This window comes from Urocitellus parryii, chromosome 5 (assembly GCF_045843805.1).
Source record: "Urocitellus parryii isolate mUroPar1 chromosome 5, mUroPar1.hap1, whole genome shotgun sequence".
NCBI classification, from domain to species: Eukaryota; Metazoa; Chordata; class Mammalia; order Rodentia; family Sciuridae; genus Urocitellus; species Urocitellus parryii.
In genome coordinates, this window is record NC_135535.1 from 4189805 (window position 1) to 4217577 (window position 27773).

General features: G+C 45.0%; 1 protein-coding gene and 1 pseudogene across 1 annotated transcript in view; both read right to left on the reverse strand.

Moving 5' to 3' along the window:
• The window catches only part of Atxn10 (ataxin 10), a 144113-nt gene that overhangs the window by 109113 nt on the left and 7227 nt on the right, over nucleotides 1-27773 (reverse strand). Inside the window, exons 2-3 of the mRNA XM_026394290.2 lie at nucleotides 10619-10810; nucleotides 4617-4699 (exon numbers count right to left, since the gene is read on the reverse strand). Of these exons, the coding sequence (XP_026250075.2) occupies nucleotides 4617-4699; nucleotides 10619-10810 (275 nt within the window). The remainder of the gene's footprint in view (nucleotides 1-4616; nucleotides 4700-10618; nucleotides 10811-27773) is intronic.
• LOC113186755 (thioredoxin reductase 3-like) lies at nucleotides 25302-27048 on the reverse strand (annotated as a pseudogene).

Sequence of the window (27773 nt, forward strand, 5' to 3'; positions counted from 1 at the left end):
GGCACAAGACTGCAAGCACATGCACACACATGCGCGCGCGCCCGTGTGACTCACTCACACACACACACACACACACACACACACACACACACACACAGAAACCCAAGAGCTAGCTTCTCACAGTCTGCACATGAGTGATGATTAGTTTTCTTCTCTCCACCTTCTGAGTTGTTAAAAATTAACCTGTAATAGGGCTGGGGATGTAGCTCAGAAGTACACTGCTGGCCTAAAATGCACAAAACCCTTGGCTCAACTCCCAGTACTGAAAAATAACAACAGTGAAGATAATGCTCTGCACTGAACATATATGAAATGTTTATAACAGAAAACACTAGCCTTTTTCAGGGAAGTCATAATCTTAGAAGACACGACCTGCATTTCTACTGAATCTTTTTCATTTTTTATTTTCTTGCGGTACTGGGGATGAACCCCGGGCCTCACACATGCCAGGCAAGCTCTACCATGGAGTGGCCTCCCTGGCCCCTCTACTGAATGTTATACAAATACAAAAGTTTACCATGCAAAAAAGGCCAAAAGCACAAGCTAGTCTCAAAGCCAGCTGACCCAATGGTTCACCAGGAAAATAAAATTGGTCTCCACATCAGAATCCAGTTCTGGATGGGAAAAGGCTTAAAGATATCCTAGACACAAGGAAAGAAAACTCCAGACAAGGATGCTTTTACCAAATACCTTATCAACTGATCTTTATGTAAAAATACTGCAATTGTTACAAAGTCCCAACATTATTTTTACAGATTAGAAAAGAATAAAAGCCAAAAACAACATCAATAACTCAATTAAAATAACTCATGTTTGTGTTTACATAAAATTTTATGAGCATAATATATTTGTCACATCACTGTAATTACTGCTTGAAAATAATACTCTAAATATTATTTTGACAATATAATTACAGTTCTTACCTCAAGAGTGGTAACAAAAAACTGGCACAGTTACCCTGCTAAAAATCTCCCTAAAATGAAGTTCTCACAGAGAAAGAATCAAAAGATAGTACAGGTACTTTATAGAAACCAGAATTCTTTTAACAAGATCCTTTTAGATTTGAACTAGCACACTATAAAAAATTCAGTTTCCTACTGAATCCAAATTTCACTGTTGAATTCCAAACAAAAATTGGTGATTTCACGGCTTTTCCAAGAAGGTGACCAGAAATTTTATTTAGTTTTCATTTTCTCTCTTGCCTTGTAATCTCTCTCCAAATCTGCCACTGAACACGAGTCAGCTATTTAAAACTGATACACATGAAAAATTAAACAATTAAATAAATGGAAAATGTTCCACCCTCACGGACTAGAAGACGCAGTATTGTTGAGATGGCAAATCTCCACAAATGGATCTACAGAGTCAGCAATCCCTGGTCTCCACGACATGTAAATAACTCTTACAACTCAACAGTGTAACAGCAGTGCAATTAAAAAGTAGGCAAAGGGGACTGGGGTTGTGGCTCAGTGGTAGAGTGCTCACCTCACATGTGCGAGACCCCAGGTTCAATTCTCAGCACCACATAAAAATAAATAAGTGAAATAAAGGTATTGTGGCCAGTGGCCAGCTGCAGCTAAAAAACATATTTAAAAAAAAAAAAAAAAGCAAGCAAAGGACAAACAGACTTTTTCCAAAGACGATTCATAAATGGTCAATAAGCACCTGAGAATATGTTCAGCATCACTGGTCATTTGGGCAATAAAAATCACAATGAAGGGCCATTACTTCACACCCATCGGGATGATTATAATCCAAAAAAAGAAAGTACCCAGCACAGGTGTGCAAAAACTGGACACTCAGACCTACTGGTGAAAGCACAGCAGCCCACCAGCTGTGGAAAAATTCAAAGGGACCTCCAAATGTTAAGCATAGAGTGACCACATGACCCAGAAATTCCAATCTTAGGTACAGACCCAGAGGAATGGAATTCAGGCCCTCAAACCAATCCACGTACACTCAAGAGCATTATCTACACCAGCCAAATGTCTACCAACCGACCAGTGGATAAACAAAATGTGACATAATCACACAACAGAATGGCATTCAGCCAGAACAGAAACAGCATGGATGAACCCCAAAAACATCATGATAAGGAAAAGTAGCCAGATACAAAAGGCCACCTAATTCTCGTTCCACTTATATAACACACCCAGAATGCTGGCGGCAATGACACATGCCTACAGTCCCAGCTATGCCAGAAGCTGGGGCAGGAGAATCCCAAGTTCAGGGCCAGCCTAGGCAACTCAGTGGGACCCTACCTCAAAATAAAAAGTAAAAGGACAGGGGATGTAGCTCAGAGATAGAGCACATCCAATCCCAGTTCTGCAGTTCAATCTGTAATTCTGAGTTCAATCCCAGTACTGCAGAAAAAAAATCCAGAATGGGCTGAGTCCATAGAGGAAGCAGAATGTAGGGGTGACAGGAGGGAAATCCAGAGGAAGCGCTTCCTGGAAACAGGCTGCTCTGAGCAGAGGTGGAGATGCACGATGCTGTGAACACCCTAAATGCCACTACACTGCTCCCACTAAGAGAGCATTTTGTCATATGAGCCTCACACTAATAAAAAATAATTATACAAATAAGACTGCAACTATCCATTGAAATTGTGAACAGATCTTGAAATAGCTAACAGAAAACGGGTCTGTAAGGATCTACTCTTTCATTACCAGCCAAGCAATTAATTCCTCCACAACAAACTGGATCTCAAAAGCAGGCTTAGGCATGTGTTCTTAGGAAACCTGCTTGCTTCAGGGAAAGCAGTACTATGAATAAAGGGAGAAAGAACCAGTCATCAAGTATGATAAAAACTACATAACCTTTCATAGGAATTTTGGATAACACAGAAAAAGTGAGAATGAGGGGCGAGGGGAAGGTGGAGTCAAGGAAGGTTATGTAAGAAGAAAGCAGGAGCCTGCACAGGCCCTGCTGGTGAGAGGGCACAGCACGGGTGCCAGGGTGGGAGTGAGGCCAGGAGCCAGGGGTTACTCCCAGGGGAGCTGCTCCTTCGTGGGCCAGGGCCCAGGACCCAGGGTCAGGGCTGGGCTGGGCCCCAGGAGCTGGCTACCCACAGCATCTGGGTGGCCTCAGGCCCTGCTGCTCTATCAGGAACACACCACTAAAAGAAAACCCACAGCACCTCTGCTCTGCCAGAGGCATTTTGCCCACCACCTCAGGACCTGCCAGCTGTCAGGGAACGCAGCGCAGTGCACACCCTGAGCTTCCTACTGAATAGCCACAACACCGGCTTCACTGTAGATTTCTAATCCCCAATTAAGTACTGACACTTCCATTTTAGTATGAAATGGAGCCACAAAAACACATTTAAATGTAGAACAACTTAAAAACAACTTATAACTCAATGGGACATCCTATCAATTTCTTGAGAATCCTTTGCCCATGTAGTATCTCAATTCTTTAGACAAGACTGTATTTGAAAGTCTAGAGGCTTTTAATATTTCGTCGAGATAATAACTCTTGTTCAAAGGAGAAGTATTGATGCTAGGAATACGCAGACCAAAACCACTCAAAACAGCCTGAGAACCTCTCAGCCTTCCAGCTAAGCAGCTGGCTGCTCTTAATCCCTTGTCAAAGCCCTTAAGGACCACAGCCAGCTTCCCTTTCTGTCACACCACGTATTTGGCTTAATTAACAGATTTTATATCTGGCTCCCACTGGAATGTGAGCCCTAGGGCAAAGATTTTTGTCTGTTTTGGTCACTGTTGGAATCACACCCAAAACCTAGAAGAGGACCTATCATATACATAAACATCAAAAAAACAGTGCAGGGGCTGAGGATGTGGCTCAAGTGGTAGCACACTCGCCTGGCATGCGTGAGGCACTGGGTTCGATCCTCAGCACCACATAAAAATAAAGATATTGTGTCCACCTAAAAAAAACTAAAAAAGTAAATATCTAAAAAAAAAAAAAAAAAAAAAAAAAAAACAATTCATGTTCTACACTTCTGGAGCTAGAAGTCCAAAGGGAAGGTCGCAGCAAGGCTGACTCCTGAGACCTCTCCTAGCACTAGATGACCCTCTCCCCCTGTGTCCCCATGTGCTCTTGCCTCTGTGTGTGTATGTGTCCTAACCCTCTCTTACGAGTCAAATGTCCTCACTTACTTTGTGTCCTTCAAAAATGTCTGCGTTTAACTCAAATCCCCATGTGTTGCTGATAAGAGGCTGGGGCCTGGGCAGGTGGCTGGTCAGGGTCAGAAGAAGCCAATGTGCCCTTTTGTCCTTCCATCATGTGAAGATGATGCAAGACAGCACCATCTGGAAGCAGAAGGCAGCCCTCATGACACCAAATGTGCTGGTCCCCAGAACTGTGAGTGCTAAACTTCTATAGTTTGTTAGTTAGTCCAGGCTAACGACTTTACTACAGCTGCCTGAACAGATTAAGAGATTTCAGCATCAACAGGGAGAGATCGTTCAGCCCACATCAGGGAGGAAGGGAGTCACTGAAACTTTCATTTATGCTAACTCTTTAATAATTCATTGTTTCCCCGTCTCTCAAAATACACAACACGTGCTTCAATGAATGATGCACTACTCAAGAGTCTTGGTTTAAATCCTTTTCCAAGATATAAATAATCCGTGAATTATACTGTGGTTTACCTGTCAAGAGGGAGTCCGGTTCCACTCGTAGTTCACGGAACAGAAGAACCAAATCAACAGCCACACCAATCGTATCCAGGTTTCTGTATCGGAATTTAAAAAGACAAAGTTAGACATATACGCTTTCCTAAAACTGCATTTCAAATGATGACCTGATGCATAATGCTAAAACTACCAACTAACACTTCCCATCGTGTGCAGGGCAACAGCACCCATAGTCCACCAAGTCCATGAATATGCTGTCTTACATGGCAAAGGGAACTTTAAGAATCTTAAAATGAGAAAATTGTCCTGGATTACATGGGGGCCCAGTAAACACAGGGATTCTTACAAGAGGAACACATGGGGGTATGTGCAGTAGCCTCTAGGAGCTGGGCAGGCAAGGAAGCCAGCTGTCCTTAGAGAGAAGAAACACAGCCCTTCAGAACCACTTCTAAACTTCTCAGTTTCCAATAAGAAAGGTATGGTGTTTGAAAGCACTAAGTTTCTGGAAATCTGTCACATCAGCAAAAGGAACTCATAGAGAGATGGGTAGCAGAAGAGGGTGCTGCTGTAACAGATTCGTAAAATGTGCCAGGTGCTTTGGTGTTGCAGTCTGGCTGGGCACAGATCACGAGCCACTCAAGCAGGAACAAACTTTATTTCTGAACTCCACCAGCACACTCCACACACGCTCCCCGGGAACTCTCCTGAACGCCATGCAGCTCCTCCAGGAACCACACACCGGAAATCCCTCCTCAGGCACTTCCCTAACCACCTCAAACTCTTCAGGAATCCCCGCGAGAGCTCAACCAGAACTCAACGGGAACTCCGCAAGAACTCAAAAGTCATCATTTAATGGCTCGCTGGCATCACCTCTCAACCACTACTTCTGGCAAAAATGCCATGAGTCATCCCAACTCGGCTGTGGCCCTCAACACTTTCGGATCTGGCAATGGGCAGAGGCAGAGGAGCCCTGGGGAGCATGACAGAAAGCCCACGGTGCAGACAGCCACCGTGCCTGTTCAACTGTCACCTCATGCCTGCCCTGGCAAGCAGATACTCAGTGTCCAGTTTCAGGTCATAGATGAAGAGGATCTGCCCAGAAAAGTACACACTCAAGTCTTATAAGTTACACAATTTAGATGCCTAGATTTGGGACTTTTCAGCTGAGACGCAGGGACATTCTGAACATGAGTTGTTGCTTATAATAGGTCAAAAATTGGGGGAACCTTGAGATGGGACAAATATATTCTATATGAATGACAGAGGTAAATGTTCAAGGGCCAAAAGGCCAAAGCAGGTAAAAGGATGATCCTCCCAAGATGCTCATATCCTAAACCCAGGACCTGTGAACATCACCATATGGCGAGAGAGGTGGTAATAGAGACCCAGCCTTGGTTCTTTGTCTTGGGTTCCTTGCACAGAGTTCCTAGAACCCTTAGAACTTGCTGAATGACAGCAGCATCTGTTGTTGAGAGCTTCAGGATGGTGGCTAGAGAAAAGAACTGGCCAAGTGATAAAGGGGTAGAAACTCCAGCCCACTTCTGGCCTCAGAGCGAGGGAGAGTGACCAAGATGGAATCTACACTAATGGCCAATGGCTTAATTAATCATGTCTGCGTCCTGAAACCTCACAAAAATCCCTCAACAATGAGGTTTGGAAAGCTTCCAAGTTGGCGAACACATCAAACTGCCAGGAGAGGCATCAGGGACAGAGGCGGGGAAACTGGCACCAGCTGTTTATCTGCCCCACACACCTTCCCCTCACTGTTCCTGAAGTGACCTTCATAATAAACCAGCCACAGTGAGTGACACCTTCCTGGAGTTCTGTAGTCCTGAGGGGAGTCACAGGAACCCCAACTGTGAGTCAGTTATGCAGAAACCTGGAAGCCTGGGCATTCCATTTCTAGCTGGCTCCTGAAGAGAGAGTACTTGAGCCTTTAAGTTGTGGGATCCAACACCTCTGACTTCCCAACAGACAGTGTCACAACAGAATTCAGTTGTGGAAAACCCAGTGGTAGAGAATCAGAATTGGCTGGTGTCAGAAAACACCACAAGAGACTGATTAGACATGATCAGATTCATAGTTTTGAGACAGATTATCTGAGAGATCTCGGCAGGCCTCTAATAGTAATAGCCTTGTGAGGGTGATACAGGAGGGTCACAGTCAGAAACAAAGACTGTCAGATGCTACACTGCTGATAGAAAATGGAGCCCTGTGCCCAGCAGAGCAAGCGGCTCTAGAAGCACCGCAGACAGGAAAACAAACTCTCCCTAGAGCCTCCAGAAAAGTAGCCCTGCAGACACTGACTTCAGGCCAGTGAGACTGTTCTTGGACCTGCAAGCCCCAGAGCTATGCAATAAAAACTCTGTTGCTTCAGGCCGGGGCTGTAGCTCAGTGGCAGAGCCTTGCCTAGCATGCATGAGGCACTGGGTTCAAGCCTCAGCACCACATAAAAACAAACAAATAAAGGCATTCTGTCCGTTTACAACTACAAAATAAAGTATAAAAAACAAACAAACAACAACAAAAAAAAAAAAACCCTTCTGCTTCAAGCCCTAACTTGGTGGTGATCTGTCACAATAGGAACAGGAAAATAGTACAGCTCCCAAACATGATCAGAGAAGGATCCTGACCTATACAGATCCAAGTCCAGACACTGTGTGAAGCCCCAGGTTAATGAAAGGGATTTTCGGATGTTCAGGATCCCTGTACATGTGGCTAGCAGGTGTCACCCTGCAACAAGAGGTCAGAGCCACTGCTCCCTGCCTCTTCACCTTGGCAGATGACCATGGGGAGGCAGCTCAGCACCTTCCTCCTGCTTCACTTCTACATAAAGAACACAAGGCTGTGGGCCTGCTGCCAGCCTCTATGGCCAACATTCAAACGAATGCAATTTCATGACATAATAATTCTATGAAATTCAAATTTCAATATTCAGAAACGAAGCTTCGTTGGAAAACAGCCATGCTCATCCATTCACATACTATCTGTGGCTGCTTTCGGGCTTCAAGAGGGCAGAGCTGAGACACTGACAGATCCCACAGCCTCACATTCCCACCCTTTACAGAAGTGGCACAGGGGCCTCAGCAGCAGGGGTGCTATTGACTACATGTCACAGCTTTAAACAGTCTTCTTCAAGCACTTCTGGAAGTTGCACAGCCTTAAACTGTTTCTTCGCTGTATTATGTTCCATTCCATACCACACAACCGAGGCCTGCAGGCCTACGCAGTATTACACCTTTCATTAATCCTGCCCAAGCCTCCTAGCAGTGCTGGAGATGGAACCCAGGGCCTGGCACGTACTAGGCAAGTTCCTTACCACTGAGCCACATTCTAGCCCCATCTTTCAATTAACCTTTAATTAAAAATGTAAAATAAAATTCCAGAAAAATACCATAGATTACAACCTGAGTATTGATTGGTTCTTATAGGTTAGTTTTAGTTAAAGGTGGCAGCAAAGTCCTCACTGGAATTTCTGTTCTGTTTCTGACTCAAAATTGTTTTCTGGGAGATAAAGGCCTAAATGAGCTGGAAATTCCCTGTGAAAATCAACAGTAGTAATACAACCCTAGAAGCTCTGAGGCAGAAAACTGACTCCCTTCCAACCCTCTCTTTGGTTTGCTGCCTGCCTCACTACCCTACATCCACCTTGACAGCCGTGCTAACAAACTACTGATAATTGTGTGCCATAAAACATATACTTTTTAAAATATTTCAATTTGTACAGTTTGAATGTATAACTCAAAAAGTAAAACTAATTGTTTTTTTTTTTAAAGTAGCATTATCTTAAACATGGGCAGAAACAGGAACACTGGCAGTTGCGCCTGCACAGGCATCTGCAGGCCAGGTAATCTCATAGCCCTCTCACCCAGCCCACAGGAAGACAGCATTTGCTGTTTACCCGGAAGAAAACAGACACTCTGGATGGCTTCATCCCATGTCCAAGGCTATGTGGCCACATAAGGCAAACAGCTGTCACAGGCAACAGGGCCAATATGCAAGCCTCAGAAGGGCATAGCCCCTGCTTTCAACTGAGAGCTTTAGGGTCACATGCCATTGATTCAATGAGTGACTTTAGAACAAGTTATTTTACCTCTCTGAAGCACAGTTTCTTCTTATAAAAATGGGGAGATAACAGCATGCTGTTTCTTTGGTTGATCTATAGATTAAACAAGGTACTGCAAATAAAGACCTGAGACAAAGCCAGGTGCTAGGGCTTAGTTTCTTCCCCACCAGGACAAGTCTGCAGTCACAGTCTCTGCTCTAAGCTGCCACCACACACACATTAGAGTACTTCCCCACCTGGAAAGAAACCAAAGAAACAAGCCTTCTGGCTGGATGCTTCTAGCACATAGCTAGTTATATTCTTTTTTTTTTTTTTTTTAAAGAGAGAGAGAGAATTTTTTTTAATATTTATTTTTTTTAGTTTCCAGTGGACACAACATCTTTATTTTATTTTTATGTGGTGCTGAGGATCGAAACCAGTGCCCTGTGCATGCCAGGCGAGCGCACTACCACTTGAGCCACATCCCCAGCCCCATAGCTAGTTATATTCTTAAATATTAACTATTGTTAGCAAGACTATTGTTTCTATTTTTCTGCAAATAGATGGCAGTTTGAGTTTAGTATTGAAGTTAAACAACTTTGGCCCTTTCTTGCCTCCTTTGATCTTGCATAACCTTAATCATATTAAAGCCTCAGGTATAAGACTGTCTAAGCAACAAGGGGAGTCCCTCAAGTGGCTTCTGGACTAGCCCCACTTCACCCATCATATCAGTGACAGGGAAGCCTGAAGGCTTTGTCTACATGCAAGTCCAGGAAAGAAACATGAATATCCTGCTTGTGGCTTCGGAATTCACTTCAAATAAAACTTTTTAATAAAAAGCAGATTCCTAAGGGGGCATAGTGGCACATGCCTGTAATCCCAGAGGCTGAAACAAGAAGATCACAAGTTCAAGGCCGGGCTGGGGATGTGGCTCAAGCGGTAGCGCACTCGCCTGGCATGCGTGCGGCCCGGGTTCGATCCTCAGCACCACATACCAACAAAGATGTTGTGTCCGCCAAAAAAAAAAAAACAAAAATAAATAAATAAATATTTAAAAATTCTCTCTTAAAAAAAAAAAAAAAAAAAAAAAAAAACAAGTTCAAGGCCAGCCTCAGCAACTTAGTGAGACCTTTCTCAAAATAAAAAATAAAAAGGGCTAGGGATGTAGTTCAGTGGTAGAGCACCCCGAGTGCAATCCCCAATACCCACAAAATACAGCAGATTCCAAAAAATCAAAGAAGACAGAAGTTCAGCTCTAGGAGGGCATAATAGAGAAAAGAACTTACTAAAATCTATACATTGTAACATGGATGGAAGTAGAGCTTGGAACATTTATATTCAAGGAAAGATCTTAGAAATTTACAAAAGAGGCTTCTTGTTCAAAGTAAACACAGGGTAACTAATTAAATCAGTAAAAGCAAATGAGACATTTACAACTAAGAAAAGTAAGGTCAAGAACTGCACATGAACTCAGGAGGCAGAATCTAGAAATAAAGAATCAAAATGAAGTTCAATCACTGTTATGAGCAGAAATAAAAAATCTCAAAATGTGTTATAAATATAAATAGGACAGCAGGATAGAAGAAAGAACTGGGGAAGGGAGGAGGCAAGGGGAAGGGAGGAGGCGAGGGAAAGGGAAACACTGGAAAACAATACCAGCAAATTATATTCTTACATCGTGTGCACGATTATATTATTACATTGTGTATGCAACAAATATGTCACACTCAACCCCAAAATCATGTACAACTTAAAAAGATGGAAAAAATTAAGATAAACAGGAAAGATGGGTGGCCCTAGTGTCTGCACTGTTCCATGCTGCAATCTCGTGCACTGGCCTGAGCTTGTCTGGGAAGGAAGTGAAGAGGAATGCTTCCCAGCGTAAAGGAGGGACAACCCCAAAACACCCTGGGGGAACTACAAGGTCAAACACCAGCATGGCAGAAGCTGCAAGCATCACAGGGAACGCCACCTGATTGCATTCTGGTTCGCAGCACACTCCACACAAGCGTTCCGGAGACACCTGAAGCACTCAGTTATCAGCTGCAGACTGGAAGCCAGATGCTCCACCTGGGATGGGTCCCTGCAGGCCAGCTCCACAGCATGAGATGACTTCTTTAAGATGTCCAACACTCTTTGGAAGATGGTCCTGGGTGCTGTTTCTCTGGAAGAGGATAAAATTATTACAAACGCGAAAAAAAAGATTGACTTCCAAACATCTGGTCAGAAAACTGCTTCACGCCTTCATGGGGAGTTAAGCTGGACCTGCCTGCCCCAGCCCCGTAGTCACAACACAAGTCAAGACTACACAGTGTGCAGGCTCCCCTCATCCTTGAAGTAACTTCTCAGGCCAATACTCCATTTTATAGGCAGAAAGGGGGAGTCACTGACCCACATCCCTCAGCCAGTGATGGCAGAGCTACAATTAGAAGCACGCTGACCCCAGAATTTCCACCCTACATGACAGCCTAGATCCAGTGCAGATGACTGTCGGTACTTACACATCTGCCATCACCCAACGTGCACCTGAGTTAATGATGAGAACTACTCACCCCCCAGGTATAAGGGAAGCCAGCAACATACACACGTCACTTTTCTATGCTTGACCAGATGGGGCAAGGGGGGACGAAATGCGCCAGCTCTCCCACTCAGGGAGAGAGAGGGCCTTGTGGTGCCACTCTGGGCACTTGGCTCCAGAGCACTGCCTGCGCTGGCTCTCATTCCAGAGCACTAAAGCTAAGAATTTTTTGTGTTCAATTTGGCACCTAAATGCAAGCCAATTTCCACATTCTATAACTCACATAAAAGAGCAGCAACCTGTTTTAATGTAAGAAAAACTGCCACGCTGGACAACTGAAGAAACTCCGCTAGTGACCTCAAACACATTCTCCTTGTTCTCACTGTGGACTCACAGGACTGACCCCACATCCTTCCTTGTGCTAAGCCGGACCATGAGGAAGCCACACAGTAACTCTGAACTAGGGGCGCTGTGTGGTTCTGGCCACAGAGGGTACTCTACAGATGCCCCCTTCCTTTCCAGGGCCAGGAGTAGCACCTCACTGTGAGCTAAAGCCCTAAGAATTCTTGGACACCACATGCGACATTTGTCTTAACAGGCTACAGAAATCAGCTGACTCTCTCTGGGCCTTTGATAAGTCTGGGTTCAAATCTATGTCCCACTTCAATAATGAGAATCCTTACTTTTTCTGTCTGGCCTTTACCTCCCCCAGAGCCCTTCCCCACAGAGCTGAGGATGGAACCCAGGGCCTCCCACACTCTAAGCAAGTGATCTACCCCTGAACTACATCCCCAGCCACTCCCTTATCTTTTTGTAATGCTTTTTATTTTTTAAGACATCTCAAATTTGTTCTCGGAAAGAGGCAGAGCAGAGTATAACCAGTTAAAAATTGGAGCCAGATGCAGTGGTACATGCCTGTAATCCCAGCAACTCAGAAGGCTGAGGCAAGAGAGTCTCAAGTTTGAAGCCAGCATCAGCAACTTAGTGAGATTCCTAAGCAACTTAGCAAGAGCCTGTCTCAAAAATAGAAAGGGATGTGATGTGGCTCAGTGGTTAATCATCACTGCATTCAATCCCTGGTACCCAAAAAAGTCAATAACTAGAAACACATAAGTCATTCACTTGAATCTCCCCCAGTCTAGCCCATTCTCTCTAAGTGCAGGTCACACCAATTCTCTGCCTGAGAGAATCCTGCATCTCCTTAAAAAAAAAAAAAAACTTTTTGAGCCAGGTGCAGGGTCACACATTTATGATCCCAGCAACTCGGTAGGCTGAGGCAGGAGGGCCACAAGTTCAAGGCCAGCTTGGGCAACTCAGCAGGATCCTGTGTCAAAATAAAATTTGAAAAAGGGACCAGGCATGGTGGCACACACCTGTAATTCCAGTGGCTTGGGAGCCTAAGACAGGAGGATTGCAATTTTGAGGCCAGCCTCAATAACTTAGTAAGGCCCTAAGCAACTTAGTGAGACCCTGTCTCAAAGTAAAAAGGGCTGGAGATGTCACCACTGAGTCTCTGGGGCCCAAAACTAGCCTCTACTGACGGAGTTTGTTCAAGTCAGGTTTAAACAGCGAGGAGACCTGGCAGAAGCAGAGTGGCAGGTACCAGGCACGGTGCCAGGCATGAACTGAGCCCTCTGAGGCAGCATCTGAGGAGTCCTCAAGACCACTCTTCCCTTCCCTCTGAGAGATCGTCCACATGTCGCTGGGTACAACTCAGGTGGAACACTTGCCTAGAACCAAGGGCCCAGGTTCAAAATAGAACCTTGAAAACTGGCTGCGTTTTAAGATGTGGATACATGTAGATGTCATCAAATTTCTCCTCCCCAGTAAGTGCTATGATGGATAAGCTTAAACGGAGGGGTCACAACCTTATTAACTGTATTTTTCATTTCTTGAGGGCAGAGAACATCTTAGATGCCTGTTTCCCTCTGTAAAAGGTAGGAGGGGAAAAAAAAACCTTTCCTCTAGAGGTGTGAACGAACAGCTCCAGATTCTACTCACTGTATTTTACACAACCTAACACAGACAACTCCACCAGATGAGGACAAAGTCCTACTGAAGGACAGCACGGAACTCCACCAGTATTATTCACCTCCACAGCCTTGAAGGAACCGTGTGGCACTGCAGATACAAACCTCGAGGCAGTCCGCAAAGCCCATGCTCAGCCCAGGGCAGAACAGCTGGACACATGGTTGACCAAGGACAGCTGGGAAAGGTCAGCCGCTCCCATAGAGCAAATTTTATTGATTAAAAACAACTCTCAGGCTGGGGCTGGGGCTCAGTGGCAGAGCGCTCGCCTAGCGTGTGTGAGGCACTGGGTTTGATCCTCAGCACTACATTAAAAATTTAATTAATTAAATAAAGGGATGCTGTCCGTCTACAACTATTAAAAATTTTTTTTTAAAAATCCTCGTTTCTGCTTTAACCAAACAAAAAATATTCACAAAGACTTTTAAAAGCTTAGCTTTTAGTCACAGAAGACAGAAAGTACTTGGGAGAACAATTAAAATTCAACCCTTAGACATTCCTGTTAGATAGGAATGCACACCCTGAAGACAGCTAAGAAATGAAATGTTACATTACAGAGCAAAAAAATCCTTTCAATTACACAAAAGGTAGAATTTCATTTCCTTCAAGTTTGAACAGATCTGCAGGTTTTATCCTGGCAAGTCCCATTTGAATAACACTGAAGGAAACCACCTGTGATTACCTGCCACAGGCTGGCCAGGCCTCCCGCCCCGCCGTGTGCACGAGCATTGCAGCCCACTGCGGCAGGCGGGACCTCCTGCGGGAAAGCAAGCTAAGTGCAGGTCATTGTAACGCTGCAAGACTAGTCGCTTGCACTTGTTAAAAGATTTATTCTAATACCTTCTAGTTCGGTAAAAGCTGGCATATGTGGTTAAAAGTAGTTTAACCACTGTCACTGAGAAAAATGATTCAAACGCACACAAGTTCAGAGATTAAAATAACACTCTCTGGTTGTTATTTAAAACCATAAACGTTGCTTGCTGATTTCACCAGGCTAGATTGATCAAAAGCAGAAAATAAAAACATTTCCATCTCCTGCCACAAACAGCCGAGGGCAAGCATGGAGAACCCCAGCCCTCCTCCCACCTCTCCTTCCTCGTCAGCGCAGGGCTTTGAGGCTGTCCCTGACAGCCCAGGCCAATCTGCTGTTCGGGGTCGCAAATTTTTCCTGTAAAGGGCCTCCACAGTAAGTATTTTCGGCTTTGCTGGCCAGAAGGCCTCAGCCACAATTTCTTCGTCCTGCCCTTAAGGCCCAAAGCAGCCACAGCAACACCTAAACAAAAGAGCATGGCTGGGCTCTAATAAAACTCCTGTGGGTGCCAAAATTTAAAGTTCATATAATTTTCATGTGTCATGAAATTTTATTTTTCCCCTACCACTTAAAAATGTAGAAACCATTCTTAACTCATGGGCCACAATAAAACAGGTTGTGGGCCAGATCTGGCCACAGTCTGGAAACCCGTTTGAATAGGTTCCAAACACACCAGTCCTCTCCTGACCCCAAAATCACATGCTTCCCCCTCCCATTGTGCTCACCACATTTTAAATCCACTTCTCATCAGAGCAACCGGAAGCTCTGATGCAGCGCATTAAATGAGAGAAGCTAGGAAAGGTCAAGGGGACACAGAGGCAGGCCTGAGCAGCTGGACCAAAGCGACGGCAGAACAGAAGTGTGCGCTAGCAGCAGGGCATACAGGAGGGTGGCCTGCTCCACCAGGGCACTGTGGGAGCTCACACAGACCTAGAGGTAGCTCCGAGAGTGGCCAGGAGCACACAGAAGGAAGAACCATCACACTCTGAAGAATATAGGCAGAGAATGTCATCATATCTCAGGCAGAGAGACTCCAACTTCACAGGTGCCATCTGAGCACACAACAGAGAAGGCAAGGGAGTCACCCACCCACCTTCATCGGAGAAGAGCTTGGTGGGGGAAAGGCACATCTGCCAGTAAAGTACCAAGCAACAAGGGCTCAGGAAGAGGCCACAGCACACAGGCACTGGCAGAACAGTGGCTCACCTGATGTGAGGTCACGGAGGCTCTGGGCCAACGGGTGCAACACCTGGCGTGTGTTCCAAGGACCCCTCTGGCTGCTCTCTGAAGCACTGAGCACAAAAGCTGAACGGGAAGACAGCAGGACACTGAGCACCAGATGTGATAGCGGAGACCAGATTCTCAAGACACAGCCAACACAATTTGATGATAAATGTTATGAGGGGTATGTGAGAAAGGGTGGGCAAAGGTGATTCCAAAACCGTGTCCTAAATGACAAATGCAAAGATGTATTTGATGTTTAGGGAACAGGAAATGAAAAGACCACCAGGAGATATTTGGGGGATGAAAGGATCAGGAGTTTGGTTTGGGGAATGTTAAATTTGAGGTGCTCATGAGGGGTTGCAGAGAAAAGGGAGCTTGGTGAGTGGGAGGGAATGACAGCACGGCCATGTGGAAGAGCTACAGAGGCTCCTCGAAAAGTAACGACAGCAACTGCCTTGTGCTCCAGGGCTCCACTTCTGCACTGGCACCCCCGTGTTCACGGCAGCACTGTCCACAATAACCAAGGCAAGCAAGCAGCCACGTGCCCATTGATGGATGGAGGGACCAACAGGGGACACAGACACCTGGCACATCTTCAACTTTAAAAGTGAGGGAAACCTGTCATCTCAACCACACGATGAACCTGAGCATGTGCTGCTAAGCGAACTAAGCCAGACACAGGAAGATAACCACTACTTGATCCCATGCTAACAGGATTAGCAAAGCTGAACTCAGGGAAGGGGACAGTGACCAGACACTGGGGTGTGGAGAAGATAGGGATGAGCTGCTGTTGACCAAAGGGCACAAATCTCGGAGAGACAGGGGAGCAGGTTTGAGGTCCACTGCACAACAGGGTAACTATAGTGAAAAATAATGCACTCTGTGTTCCAACATGAACACATCTGAAATGTCTCACCACAGAAGATGAGAGGGAAGGTGAGGTGACGGCCATGTCAGTAAGACCAACTTCATCACTGCATGTCTCACACACAAATAAACACCACATCACATCCAGTGTGAGGTCAGTCATGATGTGTCAATCAGAAATGATAAGTTTTAATTAAAAATGAAGCAAGGGGCTGGGGTTGTGGCTCAGAGGTAGAGCGCTCACCTAGCATGCCTAAGGCATTGGGTTCGTTCCTCAGCACCACATAAAAATAAAATAAATATATTGTGTCCACCTATAACTAAAAATTAAATATTAAAAAAAAATTAGACCAGCCAGTCTAGTTGTGCAGTGGAGCTGAGGAGGCCCGGGCACGCTGCTCTCCAGCCCTGCGCAGTTCTTCCGGTGCCAGCACAGCATTCAGCCAGGGCTGGAGTCTCAGCAGGAGAGAGAAAGGAAGTACAGAGGCGGCAGGGAGCGGGGTGCACACAGGAAAGGCTTTTATTACTAACCCAGGGTCTAAGCTGGATTATAAGGGAATGTGGACAGTAAGAAGGAGAAGGAAGGACAAAAGGCACAGTGACAGGAAGTAGGATCACCAAGATGTGGGCTGGGGAAGCAGGAGTCCTAGGATGAGTGGGTCACCAGAGCAAGTGAGGACCAGGGACTGCTGGATGCAGAGCAGAGTCCACGTGAGGTGCGGCAATGTGTGGGTAGGGCAGGGGCAGGTCAAGCTCAGCAAAGGGGTGCACCCAGAAAGAGGGGTCAGGTGGTGAAAGGCGCTCTATGCAAATGCTAAAACCACCTACATAGAACCTCGGCCATAAAGCCAAGCGGATACACGAGGACCTGCAGGTCTCAACTGCACAGGTGACTCAATCGGCAGTATGAAGGCACATGCAAGCTGGAGGGGTGTAAGGGGAGAGGGAGCTGACGGCAGCAGTGAAGCCACACTTAGAACACTTCAAGCCCAACAGCAGGTGCTCGACAAAGAGGAATCGCCTCCCGCTCTCCAGAGCCTCTGGGAGCCACATTGATGTCTGACGCAGCCACACTTCCTTCTGAGCAGGAAGGGGAAAAGCAAGATGAGAGACTCTGCAGGGGGCTAGGGGAAGAACTCCAGAGCCACATCATCGAGGATTCATTCGAGAAGTCTTAAGGGTTTCCTGTGTAAATTAGAAAAATGACTTGTAAGTTTCCAGGAAATGTTTACTGAGATTTTATTCTGAATGGCCTCAAATCCACAGGTCAATCTGTAAGAACTGCCATCTTTGTTAGTGAGACTTCCCAAATGCACTGCACACCCCGCCATTTCTGTTGGCACCATAACTGGCAGCAAGGGCGTCCCTGTGCGGGCACACTCTGAGCACCACATGAGGAAACTCCTCGGCAGCTGCCACAAGGGACGCCTCACTCACAAACCATCGGTGAACTGTAAGTCATCCAGGCAGGTGGCCACTGGAGAACCTGGCTCGCCTGGTGCAGTTCCAGGGTGTGCTCCCAAGTGTCCTGGCCAGTGAGAAGCCCTGGAACTCAGTGACCCCCACAGACACCTGGAAGAATGGAAGGGCTGGAACTCCTCAGGGCCTGCTGTCAAGTCTACCCTTATGTATTTTGATTTTTTGGCTCAATCTCTTCCCTGCCTCCTTCGACCACTTAGGATAACTGAATGTAAGGTGGCTCATGCTGACCACTTCTGTATTTTGAAACTGAGTCAGAACACCTTACCAAACAGTTCCGTGTGGTGTTCCAGCTCAAGGAATAGGTAAAAATAAGGGAGACTGCCATCACACTCTGAGAGTTCTTTTTATAGCGTAACTTAATTGACGTTCTCTCCCAACAAAGCAGAGCTGAATCATGATTGACTCAAATGCCACATGGTACCCTTAGCTCAGCTCAGGACTCCTGTGGGTTTTTGTTTTGTTCTTTTGGTGTGTCACAGACTTGCTGGCCGCAGGCTCAGTAATGTTTGGGAAAATCCTTGTGCCTGTGTGTACACACAGATGGACAGGTTTATTTTTTACCTCTGTGGTATGCTGACTTTTATGAGGGTTAGTCAACATATTTACATAAGCAACTAAGAATACCAAGTCATTTTCTATCCCTTGAAATCAAAGTCATCTGTCATAGTTGATATTTCCTGTCCTTTCTTAACTAGTCTTTTTCCTATGCTCTTGTTTTTTATTTAAATGACTCAAGAAAAGTAAATGTTCAAGAAAATAATAAAAAAAAAAAAGTCTGGGGGGCTGGGGTTGAAGCTCAGTGGTAAAGCACTTCCCTAGCATGTGTGAGACACTGGGTTCCATTCTCAGCATCACATACAAATTAATAAATAAAATAAAGGTCCATTGACAACTAAAAAAAAAAAAAAAAAAACAGCTGGGGATGTAGCTCCCTGGTGAAGTGCTTGATGAGCATGCCCGGGGCCCCAAGTGCAATCCCCAGCAGAAGGGAGGGAGGGAATAATAAAAATACTATTAAATGGGCTGGGGCTGGGGCTGGGGCTGGGGCTGGGGCTGGGGCTGGGGCTGGGCGGTAGAGCACTCACCTGGCACATGCGAGGCCCTCGGTTCGATCCTCAGCACCACATTAAAAAAATAAATGAAAATAAAGATATTGTGTACAACTACAACTAAAAAAATTAATAAATATTTAAAAATACTATTAAATGCTCATTATGCACTAGATGTAGGAGGGGGTACTAAAAATACAGAAACAAATAAGAATCCTACCCCTGGATTGCTCAGTCTAGGGGAACCGGTGGGTAATTATGTGCTTATAATTCTCTGTGTGAAGCTCTTGGAAAGAGAGTAGAGGACAGAGGGAATACAGGTGGAGGTAATCAGGGGATGGGAAAGGATTCCACCACCAAATAGGATGGTAATTAAATGTTGAGAGAAAATCAGGAGTGTGTATGAGAGAAAAGGGATGAAGAAGATATAAGACAGTCATAAATTTAAAAATTACAGCCAGGCATGGTGGTGCACACCTGTAAGCCCACCAACTCGGGAGCCTAAGGCAAGAGGATTACACGTTTGAGGCTAGTAACTTAGAGAGGTCCTAAGCAACTTAGCAAGACTCTGTCTCAAAATATAAAAAGGGCTGGAGATGTGACTCAGTAGTAAAGCACACCTGGATTCCATCCCCAGTACCAATAAATAAATAACAGCATTTGAGCTCTTCTGTTAGTACTTGAAAGCAAGCTGAAAACAGTTCATTTTGCTATATTAGCTTCAAAGCACAGAACTTGGCAGATACCATATGTGGGGGGAATTAAACAAATGAATAACATAGTAAACTGAATTAATAGCTTTCGTTACTGACTAATATCTGTCAACACCAGGCAGGGATCTACTCACTGGAGCTAACATTTAATGAGCACCCCAAAGGGTCCAGGCACCCTGCTCTGAGATACCACAAAGACAAAGGTTCCTGCCCTCAAGAAAGGTGCTGTCAAGTGGAGGAGGACTACTGCAGGGGACTACTGCAGTGTGCAACAACAGTGGGGCAGGGCAGCTCCCAGCAGACCACCCAACCTCCATGCCAAACAACACAGCAAGTCTACTTTTTTCAAATTACCAACGAACGTATGGCCCATCTCAGAAACAAGGTCAATCTCTCCATTCGCTAGACACCGAATGAAAACACTCGGCTATGACTGGAGACAAACAGCCAGCATCTTCACAACCAGCAGAGGCAGTGTGCAGTTCAACTCTGCAGGGTGACAGCTTCCAAAGCTCCCCTGTTACCTTCTGGAGATCTGAGCCACAGTGGGAAACTCAGCTCTTAAAACAGCATTCCCTGCATCTAAAGAACGAAGAGCTGCCATCACTTCAGCCCCACACAGACTGCATGGAAAGTTGCGTCCCCCAATGTTAGAAGGAAGCCCAGTGAGCTTCACAGATGGGGCTGGTCCAAGGTGCTCAGCTCAGGAACCAAACACAATAGCTCCAACATTACCATGGCACAAACTACCAGTAAAAGAACTGATTTTAGTCCAAGGTCCCTGAGAATAGGTATAAGGACATGTAAAGCCATTCCAGAGGGAGTAATGAGCCCAGAAAGGAAGAAGCAATACAAATCTCTCACTCAAAGATTGAGCCAGCAAAGGTTCAAAGAGAAAAACCGGCAACAAGGAAAGCTGGCTCCCCTGCCCACCACCCCACCGCCAACAACCCCTTACAGAATCTGCATGTAATCTCCAAGTCTAGGCTGTGCTGGACTAAATCCCTGAGCCAGAGAACACCTCTGCCAAGGAGCACAAAGGGTTTGTGTGCCTTAACACCACCTACAGAGCGATCACTTTGGATCCCCAACCAGCAGACAAAGAAGAGTCATGCTGCAGGGGTCATCAGCCAGGGTCATCAGCCATGGTTTGCTCCTGTAAGATGGGGACATGAAGGGGTAAGACCTGGAACCTGGCTTCACTGGGATGTCCCTCAGTACCTCAGTGCCTAGTGGTAACTGGCAACAGGCAACAGCAGCACCCTGGACTGATGAGAGAAAGGAGACCGAGGGCTCAGGCCCCTTGGAGGCACAGCCAGACACACTGCTGGCTGAGCAGGGAAGTCTGGGCTGGAAGGCAGAGGCAGAAATGATTGTCACCTAGTGCTGCCTCCCCTGGGGACAGATTGTAGCAGTGGCACTGCAGCCTGCTCCAACAGGACTCCTTCCTAGGTCCCGACCTTGAAGAGTCAGGGGAAGAGTGACAGTCTCAGGACAGAGATCTGAGCAGAAGAGTAGACTACCACACTCACTCACAGAGCCCCGCCCCAGCCCTGGCCAGCCAGCACCCTGGGCCGATTGGGGGGGGGGAGGGCTGCAGAGGCCCAACAGGGAGGAGCACTCTGTGCAGTTCCTAGGGGCCACGGAGCCCACCACCCACAGCAGTCACAGCTCAACAAGGCACCCTCCCCTTGGCTTTGTCTCCTCCACGTCCAGGCTGCCCTCTCCAACACCCAACAGCAGCACGGCCTGCATACATTACTCACACCACTTCCTGGTCTCAGATCTCTGGGGGGGAAAAACAAAGACTCACAGATACAAGGAAATAGACAAGATGATCTCTTCAAGGTTGTTTCAATTACCCAAAATTCAAGACAACCCAAATTTCCATCCATGGGGAAAAGGGCAGACAACAGTATTTTCTTATGACAGTATGTGCTCTGTCCTCATCCATGAGGCATGTTCCAAGACGGCTGGTGGATGCCTAAAATCACAGTTGAGTACCAAACCCTTTGTATGCCATGTTGTTACATGCCTATAATAATATTTAATTTATAAATTAGCCACAGTAAGAGATTAATAATAAAATAGAACAATCATAACAATATACTATAATACTATAATAAATAACATACTACCTGAATTTTGAATTATTTTTTTCCTGAAATTTTTCATTTAATACATGCAGATCACCAGATAAGAGTAGACTACTGTGTACTTCACAATATTTGAAATTAATGGTCTACCTCTCTAGCTATGAACTGATAGCATCAAAAATATTATATAAAAATGCAAACTGAAGAGTACACAGCATAAAACAGCCAATATCATTTATGTAAGTGCTGTAAATGAAACAGGCACCTTAGTGGACTGAGAGAAAACCGCTCTGGATAGGGGGAGGAAGGGGCTGGAGCCTGCAATGCAGAGGTAGCAGCCAGCCTTCCAGCCCCAGGGATCGCAACAGCCCCAGTGAACACAGGGCCCTCCTGACCTGAGAACAGGCCTGGTAGGGACATACCTCTCCCAGATCAGCCAGAAAGCCTCCAGCGCCCCCTCTCAAGAGCACCCCCTCTCAAGAGCACCTCCTTGGAACACTCACTGGACAAGCCAGCAGTCAAGTCAGACACAGTCCTAGGAAGGGATTCGTGTGGCAAGGCACTGAAGCTACCTGCCAAAAGCCACACTGAGTTTGAAGCTGATCCCTAGGCACCAGTCAGGCCCTCGGAAGACACAGACCCAGTCAACAGCTTGATAGCAACCTCATGAGAGACACTGAGCCAGACCCACCCAGTACGCAGCTCTTGGATTCCTGACCTCACTCAGAGAGTGAAATGAATGCTTGTGGCTTTAAGCTGCTCCCTTACAGGGCACGAGTGAAGTTTCACACGAGTGAAGTTTCAGTGGCTGATGCTTGTAGACTGAGATCAGTTCAAAATCTAACAGTTGTGAGTCCTACAGGGGAAGCAAAGGTACTTGGTCCCATCCACATCCATGAAGGCACTGACGTCATCACACATCTGTAGTTCTGACCTGCCAAGGTTAAAATGAACCAACACCACCACCAGGATGAAACTAATGAAAAGTCCCCCATCTCCTTCGTCCTCAGGAATAACAAGCACAGCTTTTGTCTTCCCGTCACTTCCTCACGCACAGCCATGAACACGAGACCCAAGTTCTGGGCTTAAGTCAGAATGTTAAGCTATGTTCACGTATTCCCTTGTTGAATGGGAAATTCTTATAGCTTAACATGACTTTAGTGTTGCTAGATGCCAAGGCTACTTCTATTTTTCAAAGATTTGATCTCAGGCAATTCCCTCATCCACGGGCCGCTCACCTCCGCTCTGGACACACAGTACTGTCTCAGAGACAAACACGAGTGAAGCAAAACCTGCCAAGTGCCAGGGTTCCAGTGAGGCAGCAAACACAGCAGCCAACCCCTCTCCTCACAGCAAATTTTACAATTTAAAAATATCATTTTAGGGCTGGGGATGTAGCTCTGTGGTAGAACACTTGCCCAGTGTGTAAGGTCCTGGGTTCAATCCCCAGCACCACAAAAACGAAAACTAAAAAAAAATTTACCAATAATAATTCTCAACAGTGAGCAGAAAAGGCCAGGGATGTTTCCTCAAAGTCCTTCAGCCACATTCAAATGAGTTGGGGGGGTGGCAAGGAAGGTGATGATTTACATGCAGAAAATTGGGGTGTAACATACGTACAGTAAAATGCACAGATATTAAACGACACAGTTTAAGCACATACTAGACACCTAACCCCCATCACACAGCACACACTTCCTGCACCTGGAATGTTCCCTCTCCCCTTCCAGTTAAGCACTGCCCGGCCTGCCAGGCTCTCTCATTCAGCGTGCTCCTGAGGCTCCCCCACAACTGTCAGTCAGAGATTCACTCATTTACTACCCAGGAGTTAAGGCAATGAAGCATGTTTGAGCTGTTTCCAATATCTGGCTCTACCAATAAAGTTGCAGGGCTGGGGTTGTGGCTCAGTGGTAGAACACTCGCCTAGCACATGTGAGGCCCTGGGTTGGATCCTCAGCACCACATAAAAATAAACAAAATAAAGGTATTGTGTCCGTCTACAAATAAAACATAATATTAAAAAAAAAATAAAGTTGCTATGGGCAACTTGTGAACAAAATTAAACAAAAAATGTTTTAGTGTTCTCTTGGAAAAATACTTAGGGCCACAGTGGGTATGCATTTAACATCATAAAAAAACGCCAACATATTTCTCACAACATTGTACACTGTGCATTCCCAGCAGCAATCCGTGAGTTCAGGTCTACACACCGTCTTCAGACTGCGGCAATGCAAGTCATTTGGATTTCAGTGGATACACACTACCACAACAAAATCCACACGCTTCAGTATTATACTATTCATTTTTCATTTTTAAATTATGGTAAAATACATAGATACAAAACATAAAATCTGCCACTTTGATCCTTCTAAAGTCTACAATTCAGTGGCTTTAATTACATCCACACTGTTATACAACCATCTATTTCCAAAAATTTTTAATAACAAACATGAAACTCTGTAACCATTAAGTAATAACTCTCCATTCCCCCTCCCCACAAAGCCTGGTGAGTTCCAATCTATTCTAGGATATTCATATAAGTGAAATCATACAATATCTGTCCTTTCTTATTTCCTTTGGATATATACCAAGAGTGGAATTTCTCGGTCATAGTCTAGGTGTAGCTTTGAGAACCACTAAGCTGCTTTCCATAGTGATTGAACCATTAGACAATTCACACTAGCAATGTATGAAGTGTTCTAATTTCTACACCTTCTCATCAATACCTGTGGTTTTTTGCTTATTTGTTTTGTTGGGTTTTTTGACAGTGTGAAGTGGTAATCTCTTTTGGTTTTAATTATTTCCCTAATGACTACTGATGCTGAGCACCTAATTATCATGTCTATTGGCATTTACTTATCTTTTTTGTAAAGCAGTCTTTTGGTCTAATTTTTAATTGGGTAATCTTTTTATTAGAGTCGTGGGAATGCTTTATACATACTTTAAAAAGTCTTTTGTCAAATATTTGTACTGCAAATACTTGCAGTCTGTGGCTTTTTGTTTGTTTTTTTTTTTTTTTTAATACCGAAAACTTCTTTTAATATTACTCTTAAAAAATAACAAAAGGGCTAGGGTTGTAGCTCAGTGGTAGAGTGTTCACCGCGAATGTGGAAGACCCTGGGTTCAATCCTCAGCACCACATTAAAAAAAATAAATAAAGGTATTGTGTCTACACAATACATTTACAACTAAAAAAAAAAATATATATATATATATATATTAAAAATCAACAAGAAGAAATTCAAGTATTTTTCTCTTATATATTACACCAGTCTAGAGATACTAATAAGAGGAAAATAACTTCAGGTTATTGTCACCAGGAAATGCACACAAGGGTGAGGCCCAAGTTCAGTTTTGACAGCAGGTTAAAATATACCTAAAAGGACAGTTGACTGACATCTACATGGTGCAGAGATTTCTACTAATGTCCCCAGTCCTCTATAGCCAGCTACTCAAATGCACCTCCCAGATGCCACCCACCCCAGAGCATATGTACGTTCCATGACCACACTGGAAAATAGTTTTTTCCTAGCCAGTTTCACAATTGAAAAAACTTTCTTCATAGAAGCAACAGCAGAGATAAAAATAGTAGCAACTGGAAAAGTCAGCTTAGGTCAGCTTTGCTATTCAAAAGCGTGCTGGAGGGAAAGTCAAGTCTGATGCATGAGGGGGTCGGCCTTGGCTCACCTCACCTCCGAGCCAGGGTGTCAAGGAAGCAACCCAACTGCCACTCATGTCAGCTGAGATGACCAGCAGGCCCCTGCTGCTGTCCCATCTCCCTGTCTACCTTCTCATCTCTGTGCTGTGAAGAGCCCTGAACTGGTCCTCCAGCAACAGAGTGGGCATCATGGGCACAGAGCATTACTGTCATTGAAATGACAACACGACAAGGAGAACTTCATAGCAGGAGGGCCACCCTAAGCTGCCCTTCTGAATGATGTCCCGTCCTGATGACTTTGTGATTTCCAAAGTTGTGAGGACCTCCCCACATGTGGGGTGAATTCCAATGGGGTCATCCAGCAGCTGTTTTGTGAGTCCACATTTCATCGCAGCTGCAAATCCTTGGATAATCTCATCAGCATTGGGTCCAGGAATATGAAATGCTGTCATTCAATCACTGTCAAATTTGTTGCAGATTATCTTTGCAAGTATTATTGTCTCTGCCACTTACAGTCCATTCAAGAGGCCAGAACAAAGTATGGTACACTTCTAGATTCTCTTTTTTATATACTTCAATAGCTTTTTCTTCAAAAATTCACAGCAACCATATTCCAGAGGTGTGAATACTGTAGTTGGAACACTAACATAATCACACTTTTCTAAAGAGGCCCCAAAAAGTCTTCGAGCTAGCAGCTTGCCTGCCTAAATAGCAACAGGAGTCAATTCTGGTTTGCCTCCAAAACATCACCAATGGCATAGACGTGGGGCATATTGGTCTGTTCCATATCATTTACTGGTATTTTGCCATTCTTCTCATTGATTTTGACACCAATCTTCTCCAGGACTAATTTCCTTGAATAGGAGTCACAACCAATGGCAGCAAAACTGAGTTATATAAACTCCTTAACAGTTTCTGGTCTTTCAGTGGATTTAACCAATACTTTCAGCTTTCAAGGTGAGCCTTTCTCCAACTGTTGAACCATCACAGATACAATTGTCTTAAGAACTTAATGCCATATTTCTCCATGTAGGAACCCACTTTCTCTTCCATTTCTTGATCAAAGCCACAAAGGAGGATTGAACATACCATAACTATAACATCTAAAAGCCAGCAAGAAATCCTGCATATTCCAAGGCAACCTAAGAAGCACCCACAACTAATGTTTTGGATTCCTAAGTACAGTGGCCTTCACCCATTGCTATGACAAATTTTGAAGCAGAAAAATAAGTTCCCTGTTCTTTTTTGTTGGTTGCCTTGATTTTATGACGGCCCACAAATTCTCCATAGGCATTGACATAGGATAGGCCACACCTTTTTCCCTCAAAGACAACCCGTAGCTCCAACAAAACCCGACAAAAGCCGATGTGGTTCTGAATCACTTCAGTCCTGGTCTCCCAGTTGTGTTTCACTTGTTGATTACACATCCAGCCAAATTTCCTTGAGTCTTCCAAGGCCCGTCCAAGGAGGGCAATTTGATGCGTCAATTTCTTAGGAATACATCCAACATTAGGATCACAACCACCCAGGCCCCAGGATGTGCCCTGAGCCATGAGACCACAAAGTTTAATACCATCACTTTCTTTCCCAAAATGGCAGCTTCCTTGGCACATAGGAGGCCACCAGAACCACCACCAATAACAATGGGCTCATAATCATTTGTTGGGCATTCCTGAAGGAGCTTCTGTAATTGTAATAACGTAATGTGCCTGGAAAGCTGTCACATCCCCCCACATGCACTTTATTCACAAAAGTATTGGGCACAGTTTTCTGATTAGTGATTTCTGCCAGTATTTCTTGAATACAGGTCCTGTCATCATTGTGATTAATTTCCAAGATGGTATAGTCAACTCCAAAAGAAGAAAAGAGTTCTTTAACAGGGCACTGTGTCTTCGGGTTATCTTGCCTTTCAGCAAGCACTGATTTTTCCTTTTGTGTTCCACTCTTTTGCCACATGTGGTGGCCACGCCTATAATCCCAGCTACTCAGGAGGCTGAGGCAGGAGAATCACAAGATTTAGGCCAGACTCAGCATCTTAGCAAGACCATCTTTATTTTGATTAGTTTCTCCATTACCCTGCTAACCTCTAGAAGGTGGGACACTTCACTAGTCACAGTAGCTCCTAGAATGGGTCATTGGTTCAGTGCTTGCCTGGCACTCAGTGCTGCTTGGCGCATGTTGGTTTACTGGCACCATAAACCATCAGAAGTCTTCCTCCAGAGGAGCCCCTCAGCCTCCTTCTTGGCTCTATGTGATGGGTGAACTTTCCAAAGCAAGTGCTCCTCAGTTTGTCTTTGATGCTCCTTAGCCCCCAAACTCTCCTGCCCAGTCCCATCCTCTGCCCCAAGGGCAACATGTTTTCCACAGCTCACACTACCACACCCCCAGCTCCATCTTTTTTTTTTAAGATGTATTTTTTAGTTGTAGATGGACACAATACTTTTATTTATTTTTATGCAGTGCTGAGGATTGAACTCAATGCCTCACGTATGCTTGCAAGTGCTCTACCACTGAGCCACAGTCCCAGCCTGCCTTTCTATCTTAATGGTGTCTTCTGATGAGAAGTTCTTAATTTTGATAAAGTCAGTATTTTCTTATACCGTGTTAACCTATGTCATTGCCTACATTCAAAGACACAAAGGTACTCAAACTCTATTTCCTCCTACATATAAATTGAGCTT